Below are 27,683 nucleotides of genomic sequence, written 5' to 3' on the forward strand. Positions count from 1 at the left end.
CTATATCTTGCGACGCAGTGGTTGGCTTGGCAACGGCAATTGACGACTTTCCCCCCTTAAGAATCTGTAAACAAGCATTTGTTGTGTCCTGTTATAGAAAAACCAGAAAGCCTCGGAGACTATAACCTTTTCTGTGCGATGATTGAGTCCTCTTTAACTTCTTTAGGTGCGAAAGTTGTCCTCGCTGCATCCAGCGATGAAAATCACCCACCAGAAAGCATTATCGACGGGTGAGTGCTGGTTCTTAAGCCGTGGTTATCTCAGCAGTTTTATCTTTGTCAATTTTCATATATTCATTTAAACAAAACGAAACAAATTATGTGATTTTGCTACAAGTTGCTACTAAAAGGTGCCTGAAGATGCAACTTAAAATTGCTTCTTTGCTAAGCTGTCTGTTGTGTTGACATAACACTGGTTCGTCCCTTTAAAGTCAAAACTTTATTGTCATCTCTGCTAAATACAGTTCAGTACATAGAGAGACGAGACGACGAGGCTCCAGTTCCATAAAGTGCAAAAGAACAACAAGAAATGTAGGAAGAGTAAGAATAGAAAGAATAAATATATATACACTTTGAGACTGAGGTAAGGGGAGTAAATATACACTTTGAGGTAAAAGGGTTAATAACAGTCTAAAATTTACATTTTACAATTGATATTTAAGTGGTTTAAAATGACCAACGTAGCAGCTTTACAGTTTACACTGTGAAATAAAGGGACTAACATGAGGAGGATTCCTGAGAGTAGGACTGTCCATAGAGCAGCATCTGTATTTACAAAGGCAGTGGTATGTGGAGTCCGGTAGAGTCAGTTAGTGGTTTGTGTGGGTGTGTGTGATGGGGTGGAGTGGGGGAGCTGGTAGTGAGTTCAGGAGTTTGATGGTTTGTGGGAAAAAGCTGTCTCGCAGTCTGGAGGATGCTGCGATAGCGTCTGCCGGATGAGAGGAGGGAAAAGAGTCCGTGTGAGGGGTGTGAGGGGTCACGCACGATGCAGGAGGCCTTACTGATGCAGCGTTTGTGAAAGATGTCCTGTAGCAGAGGGAGAGATGTTCCAATGATCTTTGCAGCTGCTTTGACGATCAGATGTAGCTGGCTGAGGTCACCGACTTTGCAGTTTCCAAACCACACGGGGATGCAGGTGTTCAGAACACTCTCTATGGCGCCCCTGTAGAACATGGTGAGGGTGGGACCAGGGAGGTTAGCCCGCTTCAGGCGTCTCAGGAATTGGAGGCGCTGCTGGGCCTTTTTGGTGATGGAGGTGGTGTTGGTGGTCCAGGTGAGGTTGTCTGAGATGTGAACTCCCAGGAACCTGGTGCTGTTAACAGTCTCTACTGTGGAACCGTTGATGCTGAGTGGTGTGTGAGTGGAGCGAGTCTTCCTGAAGTCGATGATCATCTCCTTGGTTTTGTCCACATTCAGTGACAGGTTGTTTTCACTGCACCAGAACGCCAGCTGCTGAACCTCATCTTTGTGCACTGACTCGTCGTTGCTGCTGATGAGTCCAACCACGGGTGTGTAGTCGGTGAACTTGATGATGTGGTTAGAGCTGTGTAGGGCAGTCCAGTCGTGTGTCAGGAGGGTGAACAACAGAGGGCTGAGAACACAGCCCTGAGGAGCTCCTGTGCTCAGCCTGATGGTGCTGGAGATGTTGTCGCCGATTCAGACGGACTGAGGCCTCTCTGACAGGAAATCTAGTATCCAGTTGCAGAGAGAGGTGCTCAGCAGCATGAACAGCATTCTGACATAGTTGTCTTTCTTGCCCAGGTGGGAGAGGGAGAGGTGAAGTGCAGTGGAAATAGCATCCTTGGTCGACCTGTTTGGCCAGTATGCAAACTGTGGCGGGTCCAGTGAGCAGGGGAGGTTGCTCTACCGGGATGATGATGGTGGACTTGAAGCACGCTGGGATGATCATCAGGCTCAGTGATGAGTTGAAGATGTCTCTGTAGTCATCGGCCAGCTGATCAGCGGAGTATCTCAGCACGCGTTCCACGTTGTGGAAGTGGCTCTGGATCTTTTGTGCATGTGCACGCTTTGCTTGTCGGATGGCGCGAGAGAGATTTAGGTGTCTTGAATTACGTGCTGTATTTTTTGCTTGAATGAGTCACATGATTGTGCAAATGACTGGAAAAGCAGTAGGACTATTGCTTTAGCTAACATTTTTGATATTTCCGGAAAGTCTGGCTACATGGCAGCAAAATAGGAAGAAGATTTTTTGCGCAATATTGTATATCTGCACAACAAAAGTTGATATCAAAATGTGATTTAAACAGATCTCATCAATGGTAAAATGTCATGATTTTCTGTCTTTCTTATCACTCAGAAACACTAAAACGTTTTGGATGTCCACTGGGATGTTTCCTCAAGAGTTCATCATTCACTTCCCTGAACCTACAAACATTGGCACTGTGACAGTGGACAGCTACAATGGTATGGAGGCTGTGTGCACCTTAGGGCAAACATGCATGTCCAGTTCTATAAACGTTGGGTCCATCTGTAAAATTTGATGAACTGAATTTCCAAATACTTTTCCACCTTACCTCAGTCAATTTTAAATGAGCCAACATTTCTGGATCGTGTTCATGTATGGCCTTTACTTTGCGTGATGGAGCTTTAACCTGAGTTGAATGGATGGTAGATTGAATTGTAGTAACAGACCGGAAGTGTTCCTAAAATCATGCAGTGATTTCTATGACATAATCATGCCTGTTTTTCAGTGCTGCCTGAGGGCCTAAAGATCAAGGGTATCCATCTGTTTTCAGCCTGTATTTATTTGTCCCTTGCGCACAGAGATTTCTTCAGATGTCCTGAATCTTTTTAAACAGAGATATTCTTTTTATACCCAGTCATGTTATTGACCTGTTGCCCGTTAACCTGACTGGCTACAAAATGTTCCTCTGTCTCTTTTTAGTATCACTTGCTGTTCCAAGCTTTTGTTGGCTCCGTCCCAACTTTTTTTGAGATGTATTTCTGCCATCAAATTCAAAATGACCTTGTGTTTTTTTCTCAGTTTAAATATCTGATGTGTTTTCTGTGTTCTTTTGTGAAAAAATGAGGGTTTATGAGATTTGCAAATCAATGTATTCATCTTTTATTTACATTTTACACAGCATTCCACAATCCCAGCTTTGTTTAAAATTGGGATTGTATTTTGTGTGGATTGTATGCACCCCGCTGAAGTAAACAGGCATTAAAATGATTTCATATAGAACAGCTTGAAAAAACACTTTTTGTACCCACGTAGTATTGCAGATTAGCTGCTCTTCAAGGGAATTATGAGCGCCTTTCTCAAAGGTTTATGTCATGCTTTTTAAAGTAATATGTGGGATAACAAATTCTTCGTGGTGTTAATGTAGAAATTGACCTTTTCTTTTCAGCCAACTACAGGATATTTGCATTTATAATTTGCTGATATACGCATGAATCCATTTTTGTCATTATTGTTTCCGCTCCTTCGGAGCCCCCAAAGTTTTAATCAGTACTGCACACTCAGGTGATGTGTTTTATCTCTCCACTGCTAATATTCAATACCAAGCAGCGGTATTGGTTGGGGGTTAGGGTTCTTTCTGATGGCTCTTCCATGCAGACATAATCACCCCTTCATGAAACCTTCCAGCAGCTCATTTGCAGTCATGATGTTTCTGCAGTTTATTTGAAAAATTTCTTGGACTTCCTGAGCTTTACATGGCCTCAACAGCCCCCCTTAAGTTCCTGTCATAATATGTCAATAAAACTGTAATTAAGTAGCTCAGAAAAAGGAAAGCTGATTAATCTGTCAAACACTGGACAATAAATGACTGGGTGGTCATTTAAAGGAAGAGAAACGTCTCAAGGATGTGGTGTAACATTGTTCCATATTTAAAATTCTTATTGATAAATATTGTTTTCTAGACATATTTATTTTCTTTAAAGTTTGTATCTATATCTCGTGTTATTTCATGGTTTCTTTCCAATTTTTAATATCTCCTGCTGATTTCTTTTTAATTGTTTTACAGTGAAGCACCTGAAAATAGAAAAAAACACCTCACAAAATGCTTCTCAATTTGAGCCTGTTGCAGAGAAAGGTAATGAGGACATCCAGTCAAAGTATTAGTTTGCACCGTTCACAGTGTTTTTAACGGGGATTAACAAACTCTTTGCCTTGCAGAGTTTGAAAGTACAGAGGGACATCTTCAGTCGAATGCTATAACAGTAGGTTCAAATGGAAATGTAAAGTAAATGTAAAATGAACAAGTTTAATAAGAGTTAATAAAGCCATGACTTGTCTTTGTTTTTCTCTTTCAGCTAAATGGCTGCAGTGCCACCCACCTTCGTTTCATCATCACCGCAGGATATGATCACTTTGTCTCAGTTCACAGAGTCAGTGTAAAAAATTAACGCACATAATTAAAATTAATGTGTGTATAACATTTACGAGGTGTGATCATAAACTTATGCAGCGAAACCCATAAAAATCAAAAACCATACCTTATTTAAATTTGGCCTGACTTGAATTTAATTTTGGTTACACATTTGGTTTAGCCTAGATTGTACTCAGTTGGGAACTTGGATAGCTGGAAACCCAAGAGCTGAGTAGTTATTCCTGTTATACTTCTTTAACAAGTCTGTGTGGTCACGAGAATAAAAAAAAATGGCAGACATTAAAACATCCACACAAACCCTCGTGCTAACCATCTGATGACAAAATTTATGTCACTGGGACCCAAGCAGACCCAAGCAGACCCTAGCGGACTCGTGGATACAGAATGTATAAAGCAGAATTTATTTTTCAGCAGATGTAGCGCGTTTGCAGTCTGGTGATGGCCCATCTACCTGTAGAGAGCTCTGTTGTCAAGTATGTAGTACAGTCTGTAAGCCCCTCTTGCTTGTGTTGTTGTTGGTCAGTCAGCCAGCTGCGAAAAATAGCAAAGTTGTAAAAACAGTGAAAAGTGTCCGCTGCACCGATTGTCTGTAGTTTTTGATCCTTAAAGTTTATTTCATGGTTTCTCCTGTTCCTGTTGAACTCCAACCTATTCTAGCCCACTTCTCAACTAGTCACCACTCAGACAGTACCTCCACATGAAATAGGAGGAAAAGGAGTCAAAACCAGAAACAAATAAAGTTTTTTTTCAACAAAACCATCTTTTCAAACTGCTGCAAGATCTCTCTCTATATGATCTGTGAATTTCTGAGCTTCTGATAGATCATTAAAATGGTGTTAAAAACCTACAAATTGGTTCCCTCAACGCGCCAGGTTATAAAAATTGTCGTATGCTTGCGTTCAGACAGTGCAAGGCAGGTGTAAAGAGGCCCTGAGATGCCTCTGGTTATAGAGCTCCACACTGACTGCTTGAGTGCTGGCTCAGATCCAGAAGTGCACAAAAAGATGACCTTCAGTCATGGATACTGAAATTTGAAGTGAAATCAGGCATACTTTTTATTTTCATGGAAGTTGTGCAACGTTGTGAGCTCATCACATGTATAAAAATAATATGACCATTTCTTTTTTTTCATAAACATATACAGTCAGGTCCATAAATATTTGGACAGAAACAACATTTTTTCTGATTTTGGTTCTGTATATTACCACAATGAATTTTAAATGAAAATACTCTGATGCAGTTGAAGTGCAGACTTTCAGCTTTAATTCATTGCTTAAAAATGTGAGAAACTAAAGTGTTTTTTAAAAACTCAATCTCTTTGTTCCAAGTAGTTGGTCAAATTAAATAACTGAAAATAAAAGATAAAGGTTTCCTCCTTTTTAATACTGTGCCAGTCCTTTACTGCAGCAGCTTTCAGTTGCTGTTTGTTTGTGGGCCATTATCCACATCTCCATGTGGATCATGTGGATACCCTCAAATGAAGGTGGAGAGTCTCCACATTATGTCCGTGTCCATTACAGAACTATAACTAGAATATGTTTCTGTAAACGGGTAAAAAAACAACGCTTGTGTCGGTGTCCAAATATATATGGACCTAACTGCATGACTTTGTGGTATTTCATTTTTAATTAAACAATAATAAAAAACCCACACACACAAGCATTATTTGACATAGCTGGGGAACTATGAATCTTCTTGGGATATGTTCTATAGAGAAAACATTTGAATGTATTTTTAAGCCTGCCTTATGATTAGGACATTTGTGTCAATCCATTTTCACAGTTTTTGCTTATTTAATGTTATGGATTCACTAATGGGCCTTATTTTAAATCCTACATTCGACTGTTCCTGCCTATTTCACAAGCTGATAATTGGCAAAGCCTTAGAATAAAAGAGCCGGATGGTGATGAATGGTAGAATTACTTACAAAGGAAGTTTCTCTCTCTGTGTGAGAGATAGAATTAATTAAGTAATTTTGAGCAGCAGGGGCTTAAATTGGAATCCATACAGCCCGCCCACCACCCACCCCCATCCTCACGAACAGAATTTGACATTGCCACAGACATTTATAACCATGGGCAACCTTGCTGGGGGGTTGGGGGACCAGATGGTTTCCCAGCCAACGAGTGAGTGTCTAAAGACTCCAGGCCTGTTCACACAAAATATTCAAGCCTCCTCTTCTACTTACTGTATATATCCTTTAGACACACACAGTAACGCTTCCTCATAAACACTCATAAACCTATCTACCTCAGCTGCCATTTCAACTTGTCGGTAGCAAAGGCTTCAGCAGTATGCGAGGACCCTTTGGGACTCCCTCCCCAATTACTTTTCTGACTGCACGAGGCTTGGGGATTTGCGGCGCCTGTGTTTGTTATAGCTTGGTCTGCATGCAGGGCCCTGAATAAACCAATAAAAATATGAAATAGTTGCCTGAATAACTGGCCTCCTGATAGTTTAGAGCAACTAATTGCTTAGGGGTATAGTTCGGATGGAGCACATTTGAGTATGTGAGTGTGTAATGAGTAATGAGGCCAAGGCAGAAACTGATACGGTGTTATTGACTCTTCTATTATTTACCAGTATGGAATATTTATTATATTTTTGAAAGTAAGGTTTGGACCGTGAAATGCAGTGCTTCAGAGTCATAGGAGAACATTTTTCCCTCCTCGGTAGTTCAGGTGTGAATTTTAATTCATGTGTTTGCTTTAAAAATGTAACCAAAGAGCCTCGTTTTGCATGTTGAACAGGTCTGAAAGAGCTCCTCTGTGTTATTAATGAATTCAGGCCCTTTTGTGCTTGACTATCAGCCGATCAGAAGAAACACAGCAGGATATGAGTGAATTATTATCATGTCACTGCAGGGTAGGGCTAAATTATCACCCAGTCTACTGATGGCTGTCTAACTGCTGTTCAGTCATACTCAGACATCTGCTAGACCAGAACTCTGTATGTTCAGCTGAGTCTATAAAAAGAGATTGGATCCTCCCTGAAAACCCCTGTTCAGTAGATGATACAGCTGACAGAGGTCGATTTTTGTAAAATTATTAAAAGCCTGCAATAAATATGTATGCATGCAATATATTTTTCAGTTAATTATCAGTTAAAACACATTAAAATGGCTACGTTTCAAAATCACAGGAAAAACATTGCATTTTTTAATTGCAATTGTGTAAATATAGTTGATGTTTTGTATGTGGTTATTTTGAGGAAGAAATCCGCCACCCACCCCAGCTCTGTTATTTTCTTTCATGACAAACCAGCGACTCTGAATTTCTTGTTATCTCTTCAGTGTGGTCCTCCATTCACGTTGGTGACGAAGCCACGCGCGCCGACAATGGGCCTTAATTTGATTTCAGTTTTGATTTGGTCTCATCAGCTCATTTATGACAGAAGCTGAGACACAACGAGCTGTTGTGAAAGGAAGGAAGTGGTATCAAAAGGCCGAAATTAGCTGATTAGATGGGAGAGGGAAACAATCTTCCTATTATTTAAGCCCAACAGGAATGGAGAATGATAGTGAAGAATTGACACTCATATTTATTTATGAGTTTAATTCCAGCAATTGCTCATCAAATTCACCCTTATGCAATTCAGTTGAGAAACATATTAAAAGATAGTTGTAGTAATGATTAAAAACAGGCATAATGGGAGTTGGTGCTGCTTCTTTGGGAGATAGAAAAAGCTCTTTAATCTGTTTTCTGGCAAAATTAGTCTCACTAAACCGGTTTCCAAAGAAGCTGCCAGTGTGTGTATAACAAAGAAAGAAAAAAACAGCCCACATCTGATGTAACGTGCTGCCGTGATGCAAACCAGAATGCAGTATCGGGCTTCTCTGCAACTCCTACTGACCTTGCAGCGGCTGTCCCTTACCCCTACACCAGCCTGGGGGTGTAAAAAAGAGCTTTTGTACACTATGCTGATCCACCTGTCTCCATGCTGTCAGACTGAGAAAAAGAAGAGCTGTCAGATACAGGGCTAGCCACTGCAAGCACCTAGCGAGCATAGTACTCCTCAGACATCTCAACCATGCTTATTGAGTGGCTCCTCAGTGCCTTTGCTACGTAGCAGGGCTTCAAAAATTACTGTCAAAACCCAGAATCATATTTAAAGGATGGATTTTCAGTCTAAACTATAGATGTGTTACATAATAAATATTGGGGCAGTGGGACTTCTGCTTCATATTTAAAGAGTTAATTTAACCCTTTAAAGCCAAGAAACGCAAGTTTCAAATAGGAAACTTGCGTAACACAAGTTTTTGTGACCTTATGAGACTTCTACATTATAAGTGTATCAGATTAAAAGTTCCAGAGATGGTGGATCAATGCTTGTAAGCGCGGGAACAGGAAGAAAAACCTCTATTTACTGGCCATGATCTCCAGACATGAATATGGACACAGTTCTATAATAGAAAATTACTACAAGGACAAAGAGCAATTCCAAAAACCATCACCAATGAGCACAATTGTGGCTTCATCCAGAAATGCGAGTTTAAACTCTTCCATGGTGCCAGCCAGTCAACATCTGTGAGACAGCGCTAAACCTTTCTGCATGTATTACAACAGCATGGCTCCATAGTAAAAGAATACAGGGGCTAAATTAGCCTGTCTACAAACCAGACAGTCAGACACTAAAAACATTTGGTGCATTATGGAATAAAAGCCAATAAACCAGGCTCCCAAACTGTTGAGCAAGGAAATTCATTGATCTAAAGCCTAAATGGAAAAACTCTGTGCTTTCAACACTACATCAGTTTGCCTCCTCAGTTTTCAAATAGAAACAGCTTAGACAAAAGCACTAGAGTGCTGAACTTTTCTAGACATTACACAGCAAAAAAAGCACGAGAGAACGCAGTCAGACTGAAGATTAAACAGTCTTTTACCAGGTCCTAATGCTTCTACGTGAGAATCAGGCAGGTAGTATATGTCTGTTAAAGTCAAAGGAAGTACGCTTTTTCTCGTGAATGCTCTATCCAGCTGTCACCCTTGCCTAAACCAAGCGCGTCTTCATGTCTGCTAGATTTGAAAAAGGCCAACTCAGAACAATGATCAGACCTGATTCTCCCAACATTTTAGTTTAATTCAGTTGAAAATATTTCCTTTCTGTTTTTATTTCAATTTCACAGCATTGGAAACACTGAAATATCTTTGTAGAAGCAAAAGTTACTTTTGAATAATCTTGATTTCAGGCAACCATTTGCAACGTGTTTGATTTGCTTTGCTAATCAGCTATGTTCATACTTACCCAGGATGAGTTAGCAAAGATTTTTGTCCAAGATATGCAAGGTGCTCTGTGGCTGATTTATTTATTTTTGAAAATGGGGTTTCGAGCACCTTCGTAAAACCATTATCATAGCTGCAATGTCCACCATCCTTTTGTTACTTTCCTTGTTTCACCAGTTTCTGTGCCAAGGCTTAGAGTAAGGCATTTTGTATTGAGTGCCTACTAGTTACAGCCCCCCAGCTTAGATTCCACTTAGTCTGTCTGTCTCCAAATCTTTCCTGGCCTGCAGGTAGAATCATATATTCTGCCTCACTGTCTGTCTATGTTAGTGTTGAGCTTGGTGGAGTAGTTAAACTTTTGCTTCACAAACTACTTTGCCCTTGTGGGAAGTGGAATAGCTCCAGAATATTAGAGCCAAATGGCTGGGACTGTAGCTAGGAAGGATTGTTTGCCTCCAGTGGGAGCATCGCCAGCTTACTCTTTCGCAAAGTTAGATGAACGGTTTAGATAGACATTACTGGAAAATCACCCTTTTTTAAACTTCTAAAATATTTGCTTTTATTGTAGACTATCCAGCTCCCTTCAATCTGTCTCCTCGCAGAGCACAAAGTAGATGCCAACATTTACACTTGGTGTCTGTTAGAGGTCTATATTGTACTTCATTAAGTTCTGGTTACTTTTTGTGTGGCTTCCCATTTTAATTGGAAAAATATGGGTGGGGGGTGGGCTGAGATGCCACTGGAGATCATCCATTGGACCTTTAAGGTGTAGTAATTTGCCGTGCATGTGATTGCCACATTTGAGGTAATGTTGTAGGTCTCTTACTTGTTTCCTAACTATGTGTCTGACTCCCAAGGCCTAACAAAAAGCAGCTTTTAACTAAAGGAGCAGAAGCACTCATCACTGCTTCCTTTGGCCCACAAAAATACCCTCAGCAAATGAGAAGACCAGATAAGCAGCTGCTGAAAATAATGAAGAACAGACACACATACACAGTCCTTCTTTTATCAGAGAGATGCACAGTGAACATTTTTAATCCCTGCTTGTGTTTGTAGAATTGGCTGTAGTAAACAAATTTGAACAATTACATTTAAAAATATATATGTGTTCAGTGGACTGATGTATACATGATAACAGGACTCGATGTGACTTCTTTTCAGCAAAGTTTATCAATGTAAATTTGCTAATCGTGCAAGTGAACTTTAAAGAACTAGATGTATTAATGCCACTGTTGTCTGTTTGCATATAGACCTCTCATTATACTGCAGAAGACTGACAATACATGGCAGCTTAACATGACTTCATTATGTATTTTGTGGATTTCTTTTGTTACACCGGTGTCTCTAGAAAATAGCCACCATTTATAATTGTGTATAGTTTTTGAAATGACTAATAAAAAATGCTTAACTACATTTCATGCTCAATCCCATTATGAATACAAAATGTGGGAGCGTACAGTGAGATGGATAAATTAAGCAAATTAAAACGAAGAAGCCCAGACTCACAGTAGATGATATATCTTTGTCATTTGGTCATGCTGGGAGAGACAGATGTTAAGCAGCTACCATGCTTATTGTGTATTGCCATCAGACGTTAATCATGAAGGAAATAAGTCAGCTGAACATTAAGTGATCCTGTTAGACAGAAAAACAAACAACCCCCCCCGAATATTAAATAATTTAGTATTTACTTTTAAACAAGTGATAACACTGTCATCACCAGCTATTCCGTCAAATAACTCTTTAAACACACTAATTAGCAGTGAATGAACTCCAGTTGGGACGTTGCCTGAGACACAGGGACAGATAATTATCTACGGCTGAAAAAAGCAGTCAGTTTTCAAATCTCTGTGGCAATAACATCGTCATAAGTTTGTAACCCTGAGCTGTAGGCGATATCCATGCTTAGCTCTGTCCGGCTCTCCAGTTCTGCTGTCAGCTCCTTCAGGATCCTTTCCAGGTCATGGTTCTTCCTGTGCATCTGCAGGTAGTTGATCTGGAGCTGTTTCTGATACCTTATAACTCTGTCTTTCTCCTTGTTCCACGTCTGCCTCTCCTGTTCAAAGCTGCTGGCTAGCCTCTTTTGAGCATTCTTCTCCTCCCGTAGCTGCTGCTTAAGTCTGTCCACCTCTCTTTGGAGGGATCCTGTGGAGGTGTGCCCATTGTTCTCCCCCTCTCGCCCCTGGTCTGTGGATTCTGAACCTTGGCTTTCCGAGGTCTGAGACGGGGAATGGGTTCTGACTTGCAAACTGTGCTGCAGCCTTTGCTCTTTGGCAGTGACCAGATCCTGTTTCATTCCTTGAATGTCTTTCTCCAGTTTGCCCACTTTCTCCCTCAGAAGATCTGCCTCGTTCTTTTTGCGCTGGAGTTCATTTTGGCACACCTGAATTAAAAACGGAAAATGGTCAGAACCTAGGTAGCAATTAAGAAGACTGTTGTGAGCAATGTAACAGGCTCTAATTATGCAAAGTGCCAAATAAGCTCACTTTTTAGGATTGTAATGTGTGCTAAAACATGGAAATTGAAAACACTTTACTCAAAAGGCTGCAGTCAAATATAGCACATGATTGCAGGGATCCTTCCAAACTATTGTCATATGAGCATTGTGTGAGCATTTTATGTACATGTCCTTGTCTCATCTCTGCAGTGGCGTAAACTGCAATCAGCAGACTAACCTCAATCTCTATGGTGCGGGAGTGAAGACTGTCCTCGTGGTTTTTGTTCTGTTTCTCCAGAATCCCCATTTTTGCCGTTTTTTCCTTCAGCAATGCCCTGAGGCCAACTATCTCATTCAGCTTGTGGCTGACATCCGCTTGGCACTCTCTTAGCTGCTGCTTCAACAGTGAGATCTCTCCTGTCTTTTGGCACACCTACATTCAGACAAAGACGATTATGAAGATGAAACTGTGAATTATCGTCTGTAAAGTAGGCAGTTAAGGGAAACGTAAACAACTGCTTAGCCTCATACTGTTTTAATATTGAATTGCCCCTTAATGTGTCATTTTGTGGGTGTATTTGTCTCAAGATAGCATATACCCACAGTATTATGGATTCAACTGTAAATTTTGTTTTACAATTAGTCTTATAAAAATCTGTAAAATTAACACAGAAGCAGCGAAAAAACAATACATTTCTCTGCCAGGAATGATCGTACACATGGAAAGCAACACTTTCACGTACCAAAGATTAACTGTAAAATAGATAGTTAATAAAATTCTGCACTCCTTGTAGCTATTTTTTTCTTTACCCTAAATTGTTAAAGGCTTGTGTTCAAGAGCTGTTTTCTCTAAGCTTAGTTTATCAGAGCAGATTCTTGCTGCTGATAAATGTTAGTGAGGGTCTGGCGAGACTAAATCAGATCAGTGCAGCAACCAAACAATGAGGTGAAAGGTGCTGAAAAGCTTCTTGGAGTTGGAGTTGAAGGGAGCTCCAGAGTTGGTGATAGTTCCCTTGGCAGCCTCTTTGATTGTTAATCATATATAGAAAATCAATCAGCATTTCTCCCAAATTCTTAGGAGTTAAGTTTGCAGCTACTCACAATATAACCGTATCAATATGCACTACACTGAATGCAGTGCAAATGGCTTTCAGTTCAATTCAAGTCAATTCTTTCTTATAAGTGATAATGAAAAAGCAAAAAAAAAACATAGAAGATATTCAAATGTTTTCTCTGGTGATGGAAGGATAGCTGGTATCCCACTTCAGCTCTATATTGTATTACATTGTTCTTCAAACTACAAGCTTTCATGTCTAACTTACAGTATATCACATATATAACCCATGACTTACCTCCCACTGAGTTTCCTCGAGGGTCGGAGCTAGCTGTGTGCTCTCTGCCTCATAAGCCTTTAGTCTGAGCTCAATAAGCTCCTTCTCCCGAGTTAGCTTCGAGAAGTCTTCCTGAAGCCTTTCCTTCTCTGCCTGCACGAGAATTTATTTTTCCTTTCAATTATTCAAGTGGTCAAGTGTTACATGAAATATGGTTGGTAGGATAAAGATGACCCAGAAATATGTGGTTTTAAATAAAGGCAGACGAGGTCTGACCTGGAGCTGGCTGACTTGCAGCTGGAGTGCTTGCTGTGTTTTTGCAGCCATTTGGGACGCTTGGCGTAGCTTTGTGGAGCATCGCTGCTTCAGCCCTTCCATCTCTTCAGCACAGTACCTTTGTCTTTCCTCAAACAGCTGGCAGGTGTCTGTTTCCTTCTCCTCAAAACTCACCTGTTGCAAAGTGAAAGAGGCCTAATTACTAAGGAGTCTTCATATTCATTGTGATTAAGAGCACATGCTGTTTTTTTTTTTAAATTAACCTCTACTTTTTGTTCACGTGACAGTTCTGTACCTGCAGCTCCTGTAGTTCACTTTCTCTCTCCAGCAGCTTTTGTTCCAAGCGTTCAATCAGTGACTCATCTGTAGTTATGGGAGACCGAATCCCACCTGCAGTTTCAGAGAGAGCGCTCGGCTCATCTGCAGAGAGTGGGGAGCCGGCGTCCTCATTAGCCTTAGATACCAACCCACTGCTGTTTAAATCAGCACCGTAACTACAGTCAAGGTTAGCGCTATTCCCGTTGACCCATGGAGGGAAATTGGGTTGTACTCCCTTGCTGAGGCTATTTGCAGGAGCGGAGCTGCCATCGCTGTGACTGACAGGGCCTGTGGAAGCACTTAGGCTTCCGCTGGTGCTGTGGGTGGGAAGGCTAGACATGGAGTTACGTCCAGAGTCGGACAGAGTGCCTGAGGGGAAAAGAGATGACATCGGGTACGTTTGTTTAATTTTTCATTCAACCCAAGCAAAATGTATTTTAAAGCATCAATCCATGCGTGAAATATAGACGAACACCTGAAGTGTCCCGCTTGTCTCTAATATTTGGACTGCTTGCTTTCTTCAGAGGACAAAGGATGTGATCCAGGCTGTTGTGGCCTGTCTCTGTGGATGAAGTCCTTGTGGGATTTACGCACTTGAAGGCAGTGGAACGGACCGATGACTTCTCAGCAGAAGTCTAGAAGAGTGAAATGGCACACAGTCAGGGCTCTTCTTCCCTACTTTTGTATTTATATTCACTGGGCTCCTCTTAGTTAACATCACAGCCAAAAGCAAGTCCTTTTTCACAGGAGTATAAAGGGCTGAGGATGAGTCACATTCTTAAACTTAAAAATCATAATGACTGGCTTTACATAGATAAATATTGTCACATGCTGGAAGTCCGTACAAATGAAAGGGATAGATTTTTTTGTGTGTGTCTTTTCATATTAGAAATAGAACCACTGAAGCGTGCAGAATTGCTTCTCTACAAGCTGCCGGTATTAAAAGCCACACAGCAGTAGTTGCAAGTAAAATTCACCAGACTGTCAAAAGAGGGAAAACTCATTTCAAAGATGAACTTATACTCCACATGCCCCATCTGGGCTGTCCAAGAATGTCACAAGCAGTGCCATACCTTCGCTTCTTTCTGTCCTCTTTTCCTTCCCTCTGCATCCCATATCTCTCCTCCATGTGCTGTCTGAGGGAAGATGAATAGCCCTTTTCAGTGATATTAATAATATGAGCTATTGCTGAAGTGTAAGAGGTAAAGCTTGTGAACTCAGCATTCTTTCACACTGACTTCATGGCTGGGATGCCTTTCCTTATGTTTTTTTCTTTCTATCTCTCAAATTCTCTTTGGCCCTTGATCCCTCACTTTCTTTTTATTTCTCCTTAGTCTGTGCTGTCTACTTAAATCCCGCCCTTCCTCCTCCTCAAGGTAGCCAAGCCCCGTCCATGAGGCCTAAAAACCTATAGAAGACGATGCAGTTTGCTTAGGTATTCTTGGCACAGAGAAGACTTTTCTGAAAAGATCAAGGCACCCTTAGGTCATTAATCTGGGAGGGGGTGATTAATAAGCTGGGAAGGTCCTACACAGGTTATGAGGAATAGCTGCTACTTATTAAACTACCTGCTGTGCATGTTTTATCCTCCACTTCGCTGTGAGGTTGTTAAAGTCTATTTCAGCTACTCAGCGTGACTTCTTAATGGTTGTCAGGATAACCATAGCAACTGTTCCAGTTAAGAAATGCACAGTGAAGCTACATTTTTTATAAGGGCATGAAAATACAGTACATCATGATCTCAATTAATATCGAAATGTATTACTTTAAACTTATTTGCTTGATGTTTTGGGAATAATCGTGTTCACTTTCAAGTAGTTCTTGCAAAAATTGTTGCCACTGTTTGTCTGTAGGTGGGTTGTCAAAGATGAGTGCAGCAGCATCTGGGATTGGAAACTAAAGCCATATGAAACTGTGTTAGAGTTTAATTCTTTTTTATGATGGCCAACAGCAAGTGTGTCTCTTTTCGTGAAACAAAAGCAGACTGGGCAAAAGTCAAATCCAGTCTTTGCTTGTGACTTTGCTTGCTTGGACTTGATAAACCATAGACTGACATCACAGTGGCTCCATCCATCTTCCACACAGGCAGCCTATGACATATACAGTCATGTATAAAATTAAGTTTTTCACAGGAGTCTATGCAGTCTTTTAAAAACCTACGTAAACCCTTACTGCTTCTGTAGGAATTATGAGAGTAATTAGCAGTCAGGTGACGCTAATGAAATATACTCTATTAATTTACCATCAGCTCAAATGTGGGTACCTCTATAAAAGCAGAATTTTTGGTCTAAATGCTCCAGACCAGCAAGCATCAGCAATGATCTCAGTAAAACTATTTTTGTTGCCCATCTATATGGAAAGGGTTATAAGGCCACAATCTGAAGTCTGTCATTATACAGTGAGAAAGATTATTTACAAGTGCAAAACATTCAATACAACTGTTGGTTGTAACAGGAGAGGATCTTCCAGCAAATTCACCTCCAGGTCAAAATGTTTGGGCATAATGCACAGCATTATGTTTGTTGAAAACAGAACACAACATTTCAGCCCAAACACCTCATAAGATCTGTTAAACACAGTGGTGGAGGGCTCATTATTTGGGCTTCTTTGGTCGCCACAGACAGTGATTGAGGGCAAGCAACAGGAAAATGACCCCAAGCTTGGCAGCTACTTTTCAACAGAATGGCTGAAAAAGAAAAGAAGTCCAGACCTCAACCTAATTGAAATGCTGTAGGGGGACCTTGAGAGAACTGTGAATAAACGAATGATCTGAAGCAACGTTGAAAAGCAGAGTAGACCAGAAATCCTCCACAACAAGTGGAAAAGGATTACTTCAGGTTGTTGCTCTTAAAGGTGTTCCTACAAGCTACTGAATCGCAGTTTACCCAGTTTTTCTATGGACTGCATAGAATCCTGTGAAAACTTTCTTTTTCACCTGATGTATCAGCTAGCAACCAGTTAGCGTCATGCTGGAGGGAGCTGCCAGCCTGACTGTGTCTGATGTATAAACTGTATAAATGAATGAGATAGCCGCTGTAATTTCAATTAAGTGGATTGTGGGCAGTGGCTGTGAAGCCTGTGGGCACCATCGTCTTGGATATATTGATCACCTTGGATTAGAGGATGAAGCCGAAGAGGAAAGATGGTTAAATCTGACTGAAAATCAATTATTACAGTAGCCAAGCTCTGCTTTATTCTTTATAATAAACAATGCAATACCTATAACATGAAGCTAGTCAAGGAAACCATACATTTATTAGAAAAAGGTTAACAGAGGTAATAAATTAAGCTAAATTCTAGATCAGTTTCTTTTTGCCACCTGCTGGCCATATGAAGAATGCAAGTCCAAGGGGCATCTTTCCCTAAATTCGCCTCACCTTTCATAAACATGGACTATATCCGCTACTTTATATACAGTTTTTTTTGTCATTTTTGTAGCCTTGAGCACTAACTTCTAGGTGTCTGATTGCCTAGCAACAGCTCTAAAATGAGAAATAGCTGGAATAAATTGGTTGATTTTTTTGTACTTAACCTTTAAAATCTTGTCTTATATTCTAGGAATAGCATGATTATGGATGGAAGAAGAAAAAAAACAACACTAGGCTCACCTTCTCAGTCACATTTCCAGACATGAGCAGCAGTTTTGGTTGCATCGGCCCATCAGATTTCCCATTTCTGTTTACCTGGCCCTCCGCTGATCTCTCTCTGTGGTGCGTTGACCTCGGTTTATTGCTTACCTTGTGTGAAACAGAATAAATCTGTTACCCCAAAGCACTGTTGCATGTTGTAATTTGTTCATTCTCACATGCCATCAAAAAACCCCCAAAACATGTCATCTCACCTTAATATAAAAAAAGTCTTCACTTCTTCCAGACCTTGAGTGGGAGAGGCCTTTGGAGGGATGAGTGGAGGATGAGGAGCCCTGAGTGAAGCCGCACTTCAGTAACCCGTCAAGGTTGCAACCTCCACTCTTTCTGTGGCTGGTTGTTTCCTCCTTTAACCTGTGCTGAGATGCCTTGCAGTGTTTGCTGCTGAGGCTGTTGTCATTGAGGACACTGCTGACGCTACCCATGGTCCTGTAGGCAAATGCACGGGCGAGATGCAGCTAAAGTCTAAATGGTGAGGTTACACTGAAGTGAGGGAAAGGTACATCTCGTGACTCCACGGAGGTTCTGTCAGTGGCTTCATCTATGAAACAAGAAAAGGATAAACATAAAGGATGCACAGTATCCTTAAACAGAAGCTTTTTGTTCCATGGAAAGGATACAGCCTTATTTTAGTTTACTCAACTCATAGTTTACTTTTGATGCGTATCACTGTTGTTTAATTGTTGTTCAGTCTATCGTGCAGTGTTGAAGCAGGTGTTTAAATTTGCAAAGCAAACAAACTGAAAAAAAGTGTCCATCTTGGCACTCTGCCTGGCTGTGTATGTTTAGATTTATGACTTAGCCATTAAATTTGACAAATAACCCTTTGGGTGCCCTTCCTCTAAACAAACTGGCAATTAGACTACTTACTGCCTTCTCAACAATTGGCTGGGGCTGCCATCTGAATATCATTTTCTATTTGCTATTGTTTTGGAACATATTACAGATAGACCCGCAGCAATTATGAAATAAAGATTAAGTGCACAGAACCTGTGTGAATTTATGTAGTTAACATTTTTAATTACAGTCTACAAGGACATTTATTTGCAGAGTCACACGTTATGAGTAATGCTGTCTCATTTTCCCCGTCTTCTTTCAAAGATAACCAGACCCCAGATGTTGGTCTCATGCTCTCTAACCCACAAGGGAAAAGTCCCCTCAGCAGCAGATAAAGGGCTCCTAGAACCACATGGTCCTGAGCTTTTAAGCATTTAATAATGGCCACAGCAACAAAGCCTGCGACTAACGACCTCCTATAAGTTAAATATATCTAAGCTATTGCATTTGGCTTGAGTTTAATTCATAATTTATGGTTGCCCTCCAGTGTTTGTAAGGAAACTAACTGTCATTATACTGTTTCTGAGATGCCTCATAGGGAGTGCTGATCAAGGCTGTGACTTTGTATTCACCCTAAAACAAAAGTAAGGGAATTAAGACATTTAAAAAAATGTTTTTAAAATCAACAAGACACCAACTGACACAGAGTGGCATGCATACTGAAGAATAAAAGTATTGTTGGGCTTATAGCAGAAAAGAAATATTTTTTGATCAGTCTAGATAAATACAAGAAAGGAAAGCACGTCTAGAAATACACAAAGACCACTAATAATAAGAGACATCTTCAGCACTGCTTCAGTTTTGATTCTCAGTTTTGTTCAAGATAAAATTCTAAGTATGTTCTACAAAGTAAACATATACTGAAAATGTTGAATAATGGCAAATGATGGTAAATTCGTACTCGCAAGAGTCTAAAGCGAGGCAGTCCTGTGCACCACTGTAGTAAAGAGTCTCTGACATGCCTGTGTCTGCTGCTGTTTTATTGTGCCTGAGTGACTGCTGCTAAATCTAAACTCTAGCCTTCACCATCACTCTCAGATATTAGCATCTACCGCTGACATGGGACTGATGTAATGAAACAATAGATTTTACTTACTGCCAGGTCAAACTAAACATCCATCTCTAGCAAGGCCGCTGCAGAGTCATCTATCCAGTCCCGAAGAAAACAAAAAAGCAGACATGTGTATGTCTCTGTGCGCGCGGGTGTGTGCATGTGTGTGTGTGTATGAACGAACAAGCAGCAAATGCAAACACTATCACCACGGCCAGGGTCTGCTAACTGTTTGTGAAGGGGGTGGATCTTCCTGCTTTTCTTTTCAGCCTGTAACCGGCTTTGCATCATAACTGACATGTAAATTCAAGCGCGTGTATGTGTGTTTTTGGACCTCCCACTCCTCTCAGGGGATCCAGTGTACAACATGTGCTCCATAGAACTGGCGTGTGCCGCTCAAGTGATTAACTCTCAGCCTTCACAAAAGATCTTTTACACTCCCCCCCTTCACAGTGCACCTCCCTCCACTCTGCACAATCACCCGCAGACACCCCGTTTGTGCATCCACTAACTGTGTTATGCCCATTCATCCTTCCCTCTCTCCTTTTTTTCCATCAGTCCCTCCCTCATCCATCCGTCCCACTTGGTGCCCTGCACCCACCCTGAATAAACAACAGTTCATCCTAAGGAGAAAAAAAGGCGCTCGCCCTCTGTCTTTTGGCTCTTTGTCTGTTGAAGTGTGCCTTCTTTGTGTGGACTCTTCTGTGCCAGTTGATGTATTCTCTCCAAACAGCCCAGGACCATATTTGACTGTTAAATAAATGACTAGTCCTCAAAATAAGAGCTCTGGAGAGCATCGGTTTTAGTGCGATTTACCACCATTCTGCCTTTATGCTGTTTGTTCAGGCATACACCCACAGACCCACTCTTTCACACACACCTTTGTGTGTCAACACAAATTGCACACACTCTCACTGTGTCATTGCTGGAGTCCAACTCTCTCTAAGGCAGTAAAGCATTCAGCATCCCACAGAGCCCAGACTGTTGACAAAAACCCTTGTGGATGAAATACAATCAAGCCCAGCAACAGGAAAATATACAAGGCACTGTGATCCACATAAAAAACAACAACAACAAGGGAGAAGATATGGCCTTTCTCTGCAACTGACAAAACAAGTTTAAATCTTACACCCCATTTTTGTCACAAGTAAACATATACTTTGTGTTAATGTGAGGAAGCAGAGTGCTTTGCCATGTATCTAGACAGAACACAGCAGATTTACGGATACTGATAATGTGAAACAAAAATCAATGAGAAAAAAATCACTTGTTTAAAATTGAACTAATAGCGTGCTGTGCAAAGAAGCAAAGCTCTATACTATGGGCTCTGGATGTGCAGACAGAATTGCAGAAAAGTGAGTCATATTGCATCATACTGTCTGAAACCTTTCACCATAAAGTGTTTTCACAGTCTTTTTGCTCTTTATGTAATAATATACAATATTTCTGTTGATGTGCCATAATTTTTTTCAGCGGCGCTATTCGCTCATGCTTTCAGCTGGCTGCCATTGTTCCTCAGTTAGTCGTGTTCAGACCCTGAAGCCTGCTTTCTGAACAATGATCCTGACATTTTACTTTTGTTACTACTGACATGGTACTCAGAACTGATCAATTTCACGTCTGTTTGACGCAAATATAGCAATTTGAAAATCTTTTCATTGCCCCTTCATTCGAAAAATTTAATAAGCAATATAAACAGTTGATTCCACAGCCTTTGAGGGGACAGCGTGATTTAAGACCTCTGGTGTGTTGGGACTGGGGAGTGTGAGTGTGTGTGGATGCATGCAGATATCTAATCACATATCTGACTGCCTGCATGTTTTTCAGTGTCTGCACAAAAGAGTGTTGTGCACTCGCTTATTGTGTGTGTCTCTGTGTGCAGGCAGGGGATGATGTGTGTGTGTGTGTGTGTGTGTGTGTGTGTGTGTGTGTGAGCGTGGGCGCTGTGTCATCTAACCCCAGCTGACCTGCCTGACACAAAGCCCTACCCCGCACAGGACCAGCTGACACTACACACCCCTATTCCCCACCCCCCACGCCCCCACCCGAAAACACACTCACACATACACACACACACACACACACACTCACAGAGCATAGCCAATCCATTAGCACAGCCAATGGAAGGCAGCAGCAAGTGTGTTATAAACATCCAGGATTTATACCTGTCTCACAATGACCATGAAACTCTCCTCTGTTCTCACTGTACCTCTACACTGCCACTGTGCCAGATGGCATCTTTTTAATTCTCACTCTTTTTATGGTAATTTCTAACAGATGCACGGCTAATCTCTCTGGTTCACTATATGATTTTTTTAGGTCATTCTTGGGCAGCTTATTTTTCTTTGTTCTCTTGTGCATTCAACATCATCAATCTCATTTGTTTTCCTCACATTTCAGAGTCCAGTGTACTTAAAGTAAATTTTAAACTACTGTTTTGCTTTGCGTAAGGCTAAAATACATTTAGGTATTTGTTGTTTAAGGCTTTTAATGTAAGTTAAGCTAACTTGAATTAACTTAAACATTTGAACAAACAAAATATATTTTACCTAATTTACACTTGTTTTTTTTTTTTTTTAAATGATTCAATTAAACATGAAGTGGTCAAAGGGTGAGATATTTTGATTTTTGGTCATTTGTATGAATATAACTTAAAAAATACTTCCCAGAATGCAATGCCCAACAATATCTTAAACCCATCATCTAAACAAAGGCTCCAGTTTGAAATACAGCATTTCTATTAAAAAAAAGCTAATCCCTGTTACATCACTACTTTTTTGGAGACATGTAAGGACACCATACAGAGTATCAAGAATAACAGAAGATTTATACAACCATTTACACAGAATATGAAATATTACTAAATAATGTATAAAATCTGCAGTTGTTCTCTACCAGTAAAGTTATCATGCTCAAATTTGTATGCATGTAATTTTTAATTGTAACTTTTGATTAAAAAAAAAATTGGAGATATACATGCAAACTTTGTTAAAACCTGTACTGTTTTAGCATGAAAAATCTAGAAAAACTCATCATTGTTTCCACAGCATGCATGCTGGCTTATCAGCGTATATTAAACCAGAATGTGATTTTACAGTCAGTATATGTCACTGAGCTTACTGCAGGTTTCCCAAAGAGGAGCTGTAAAATGATAAATGAATTATGCTAAAGGCATTAGTGTGTCCCAACTTTTTACCTGTAAAGTGTGGACTGAACCTTTATTGCTTCCAGCCACGTCAGTCTAAATGAATCTTTATAGCCTACGGTTCGATCCTCTGAATGCAAAATGCCGAACGCGCTGCTCACACTGTGATGTAACGCATTAGATAACTGGAATCAATCTTTGGCTCACACTAAGTAAATAATGGTTCACAGACAATGAAATGGACATTCCTATTATCCCAACATGACAGTGAAAATTTAAATCACCAATTACGGTGCGAAGAGAAGAAGACACAGTTCACATATGACAGCTGAGTATTTCACAGAGACTAATCGGTGCATAGGTTAAATTATTGAAAAGCAATACTCTTTCTCTGTCATTCTCTGAAGGCTGTCAAGGCCTCAGTCTCTCACTCACACACACACACACACACACACACACACACACACACACACACACACACACACACACACACACACACACTTTCTCTATCTTGTGTCTTACTCACAAGACTGAGTTGTGGGGATGAGTAATGTGGCCTCCAGCAGAACATCAACTGGGAATGAAGTGTGGAACAGAGACGGTCATCTATCTTTCACTTTCACTGCTAACACATCTATCTACTGACCAAGCACACATGCACACACACACGCACACACACACACACACACACACACACACACACACACACACACACACACACACACACACACACACACACACACACACACACACACACACACACACACACACAATGACATCCAATAGCAGCTAATTGGGTAATCCTTTTAGTGCATTGTAAAGGAGATCGAGCATGAATAGGGCTTCAATGCTGAAGTGCAGAATACCAGACACTCATTACTGCCCTGAAGTAGGGAGATGGAATACCAGGCACAGAGAGAGGCACAAGCAGAAAGAGAGAGACACTGACTTGGAAGGACTGTGTGTGCGTGAGAGAAGGCTATTTATTCTGTGCAGCTAACATTGCATTATCCATTGACAACTATTGTATTGCCCAGCATACAGCCCATGTATCCTCTGTTTGAGATATAAGGGTCAGGATACAGAAAGAGGTTTAATTATGAATAATAAAAGTAAACAATTTTTGCATATTAATGTGATCTCAGTGTCTCCTTTTGGCAACCAGGCAACTTTGACTAGAGCTCAGCTTTTAGTGAGACCCCCCAGCCCGAAATTAGATTGCATTCAGATGCTATTATGTGCATCCAAATGAGACATTAGGTCAACCAAACCATCAACCTCCATGGGTTTTAATAGATAAGGAGGTCGTCTGCACTATTCATTGGCTCTGTATGGCTGGCCAACTACTGCTCTTGTAGTGCGTGCATTTGCATAACCTTGGCAGTTGGAGTGTAGAGGAAAATGTATTTTTAATGGAGTCTAAATGGGAACCTTTAGTGTCGCGACAAGCATGGAAACTAATGCTCATGAATTCAAGAAGTCCTAAAATTAAATATCTCAAATGTCCTTTTATATTTCCTTATTGAGCTGCATCCGCCCATACTCGATTGGTTATTACCTTACAATGCGTTTCTGCACCTTTTTGTTGTAATACCTCAAACATGCGCAGTGCCATGGAACCAGTCCAAAAAAGGTTTTAAAGACTTGCATGCATCTTCTGTTAGATAGCTCTTATCAAAGTCCAGCTCAGCTGTCATAAAATATTAACTTCTCTGGCTTTTATTCCTCTCTAAAAACAGCAACTGAAAATGTAACAAATGGAAGCGTTTTTTAGACGTTCTGAATTATTGCTCACCCATTACTCGCACATATACTTTTTCCATTACTTGTCACCCGTTTTGAACAGCCTGTCCTATTCGTGTCTGATATGACAGCCTTTTTATTATAAAATTCAAATTTGATTGATTGCCATAAAAGCTTTGTTGCGATGCTGTTTGCACATTAACAGAGGATTCGGAAAAAGACTTCATGGTTATGGCCAAAAATATAGAAGTCACATTTGCTAATACATTTTACTGCTGTCAGATCAGTTATTTTGTTCTGGTGTTATAAAGGTGTTATAATGCCTCGTCAGGCTATATTTTGTATCAATGATAGGGCATGAGAACTTTTAGTATATAGACGTTTGGATTTCGCACACAGTCACACATACTTATTATGATTTATCCTAGCTTAAGAGGTGGATAACATGTATAGGTAGGTAGAAAAGAATGAGGCCTTTCCTGGCACTGAAGCCTGATGACCCCCAAAAGCTGAATACTCAATGATAAGATTGTCATTCTTGAGCATAACTGCCTCCCATCCTCCTAATCTTCTGTGGCTGTGCGTGTGTGTGTGGATGGTGTAATGTGGGAGTAAGAGGAAGTAAGGAGGAAGACACAATGAGCTCACTTTAAGGGGGTCTATATCATCCCAAAAGCAGCTGGAGATATTTGCTGCAGGCGATACCTGTGCTCAGCTCCAAAATAAAGGCCCTCTGACCTTGTTTTGCTACTTTGTTTATTTCAGGGAAATTTTCTTTCAGAAGTCTGACTTGGGATAATTGGGAAGAGTCATGAGCTGATATTCATCTACTGTTTACTTCTAAACAGAAACAGTTTCATTCCTGAAAAGTTAACTACTGTGGATGTAGGAATGTTGGGTTGCCTTGCTTCTTTGGCAGAGCCTTCATTCACGAGTGGATGCTGTTATATAGGTATCTGGGACAGTTATTTTAAGAAGCATCTCCTTTAGCAGGTCATGACAGCTTCAAATGATTGTCACACGGTAATGAGCAAAGCATTAGTTATTGAAAAAAGCCAAAAAAACCAACCCAAAACGGAATCATCTGTCAAGTCTCGATATTTACATAAAAAATGATCTCTGCTGTGTACATAAAAAACAAACAAACAAACATCTCAGCCAGTGAAATGACAGGGAACTGTCTATTCCCACTTTTTTTTTACTCTCACATTCCTTGGTACAATTCCTCCCCTGTGTTTTTCTCCACACAATAATTTGGTACAAACAAAGCTGAACATGCCTGTACAAGTGCCCTATACTTACCCACTCACCTTGTCACCTGCACAATGTACAAGAATTCATGTTCTCAGCAGGTCTCAACACATATCTCACTGTACGCGAGTGTGACAGCAACTGGGAGTTGGCGAAACAGCTCTCCTTCATGTGTTACAATTAATTGTATAAAAGAAACAGCAATATTTAGGAACCGTGGGTTGGTGGGGGGTTACTTTAGGTAATCACTGGGTGGGGAATACACTTGAAAATCATGTTGAAAACACCTATAACTACCAGCTTAGCCTTCGGGGGTATTTATATCCCAGGAGTTGTTGTGTTTATATCAAATCAAACCTCACGCTGGTCCCTATTATTTTAAGCTTTTTTAAAACAATGGTTTGCCCAGTAATGGCTGAGCTGAATGAAAAGAGCCCGAGTGGCAGTTTTCTGGGTCGAAATCAGACATTTCATTTATAGCCAGTGTGTCCTCAACACAGACATGATTTCATTTTAAAATTCAGTTTACATTTAACAAGCAAAAGCCTTGGACTGCTTCCATGCGTAGAAACATTGGAATTATTACTAATGTTAGCTGTAATTTGGTATGATCATAAAGTGATCCTAGTTCATGCTGCTTAAACTTTGCAAATCGCACACTTAAATAAGGAGGAATCTGCTTGTATCCTGCTTGAACTGCAAGGCTTTGAGCCTCGCACGAGTCTCTGCCATCATTTCAGATCCAGTCAGAAAGCCATGCTGTCTTTGAGTACCTGTAGTGGTGACTTACCTCCATTATTCTTTGCCTCCACAGTCTCAGTCACTTCTGCTTTTGCCCCGTCTCCCAAGCTTTGTGATCTATGAGCAAACCATCCTTAGCCGAACACTGGCAGGGCCGGTGTGGGGAAAAAAGTGATGTCTGCTTTTGTTGTTTGAGGTCTCTTAGGTTCCTTTCCTCAGACCTCTTCAATACCTGGAACACTCAGTCCGTCCCGTCTCCCATACTCTCTCACATTCCTTCATAAACTTCTCTCTCGCTCTCTCTCTCTCCCCTCCCCTCTCTGTATCCTTCTTGCCTCTCCCCTGAACTCCCTCCCACTCTCTCCTTCAATCTTAACATTTGCCACTCTGTCTCATCCTCCTTCCAGCTTTGATATATATTTTATTGTTTTTTCAAAGCCTTTTGGATCATTCAATAAAAAGTGTTATTTTTCTTAGCATTATTAGTTATGTTAGATAAATATTATTTATATATATACTTATATATTTATTTGCCCACTAGTTCTTCAGGATTCATGCTATTTCTTGTTCCCTGCAAACATCGCTCCACCTGTCTCTTCCTACTTTTCTTCTTTATTAACTAACTAATTAATAACTTACTGCCTATGTATCCATACAGACTGTAAATCATCCATCGCCACACCTCTAAGGCACACTCAGTTTTCCAAAGCGGTCAAAATACCTCAGTGCTTGAAAGTGTACAGTGTCAAAAATGAATCCCTTAGTGTTCTTTTCTTGTGAGACCATGTGTGACAGTGTAATTACTTGAACCTGTGCAGCCCATATGTGTGCATGTGTGCACCAGCAGGTAAGTTAGTGAGTGGCTGTGGGGTGGATGACTCATACTGTTACCCACCTTGCTGCGCTGCTGTAGATTTAACCCGCTTCACTGCATCAGCCGACTTTGCCGTCTCTCGCGTACACAAAGGAAGCTCTGCTTTGTTTTATTTATGTTACAGATGAGTTGAATAAATCACCGGGATGGCAGGTTATAACCCCACAGCGTAGTCTTGGCAGAATACCCATTTGATGTGCCTCAGCTCCCGTTTCGTCTTTCTGTGTCCGTCATGTTTCTCTGTTCCTGTCTGCATATCTTTCTTCTTGGTGTTAGTTTCACCTTTTCTTTCTCTTTCTTCTTTTACAGTCTAACCTCATTTGTTATTCTTAATCTTCAGCCCCAGAAACCTCAAAGACTGCTGCATCACAATTAGAAGTATCTAAACTTCTCCGTCGTTCAGGATTAATGCAATAAAATAAAGTTTGAACTCCTTTGTTGGCTGTGAATAAAATG

General features: G+C 40.6%; 2 protein-coding genes across 3 annotated transcripts; one reads left to right on the forward strand and one right to left on the reverse strand.

Annotated features, from left to right (window-relative positions):
- Positions 1-3: 3 nt before the first annotated feature.
- On the forward strand, positions 4-10,277 carry hspb11 (heat shock protein family B (small) member 11). The gene is made up of 5 exons (XM_031731752.2): positions 4-230; positions 2,317-2,423; positions 3,989-4,057; positions 4,141-4,184; positions 4,278-10,277. Exons 1-5 carry the CDS (start codon positions 139-141, stop codon positions 4,368-4,370), a joined length of 405 nt encoding a protein of 134 aa, XP_031587612.1. The 5' UTR covers positions 4-138; the 3' UTR covers positions 4,371-10,277.
- A 291-nt stretch (positions 10,278-10,568) lies between these two features.
- On the reverse strand, positions 10,569-26,635 carry lzts1 (leucine zipper, putative tumor suppressor 1). Of its 2 annotated transcripts, XM_031731751.2 has the most exons (10): positions 26,403-26,634; positions 17,780-18,126; positions 17,547-17,675; positions 15,012-15,074; positions 14,414-14,573; positions 13,916-14,307; positions 13,621-13,794; positions 13,366-13,497; positions 12,252-12,446; positions 10,569-11,959 (listed from the first exon to the last, which is right to left on the reverse strand). In XM_031731751.2, exons 2-10 carry the CDS (start codon positions 18,008-18,010, stop codon positions 11,417-11,419), a joined length of 2,019 nt encoding a protein of 672 aa, XP_031587611.1. In that variant the 5' UTR covers positions 18,011-18,126; positions 26,403-26,634; the 3' UTR covers positions 10,569-11,416. The 2 variants fall into 2 exon arrangements, with proteins under 2 accessions (XP_031587611.1, XP_039476571.1); XM_039620637.1 differs by lacking the exon at positions 15,012-15,074 and having other exon boundaries at positions 26,403-26,635.
- Positions 26,636-27,683: the final 1,048 nt, after the last annotated feature.

This window comes from Oreochromis aureus, linkage group 12 (genome assembly GCF_013358895.1).
Source record: "Oreochromis aureus strain Israel breed Guangdong linkage group 12, ZZ_aureus, whole genome shotgun sequence".
NCBI lineage: Eukaryota > Metazoa > Chordata > Actinopteri > Cichliformes > Cichlidae > Oreochromis > Oreochromis aureus.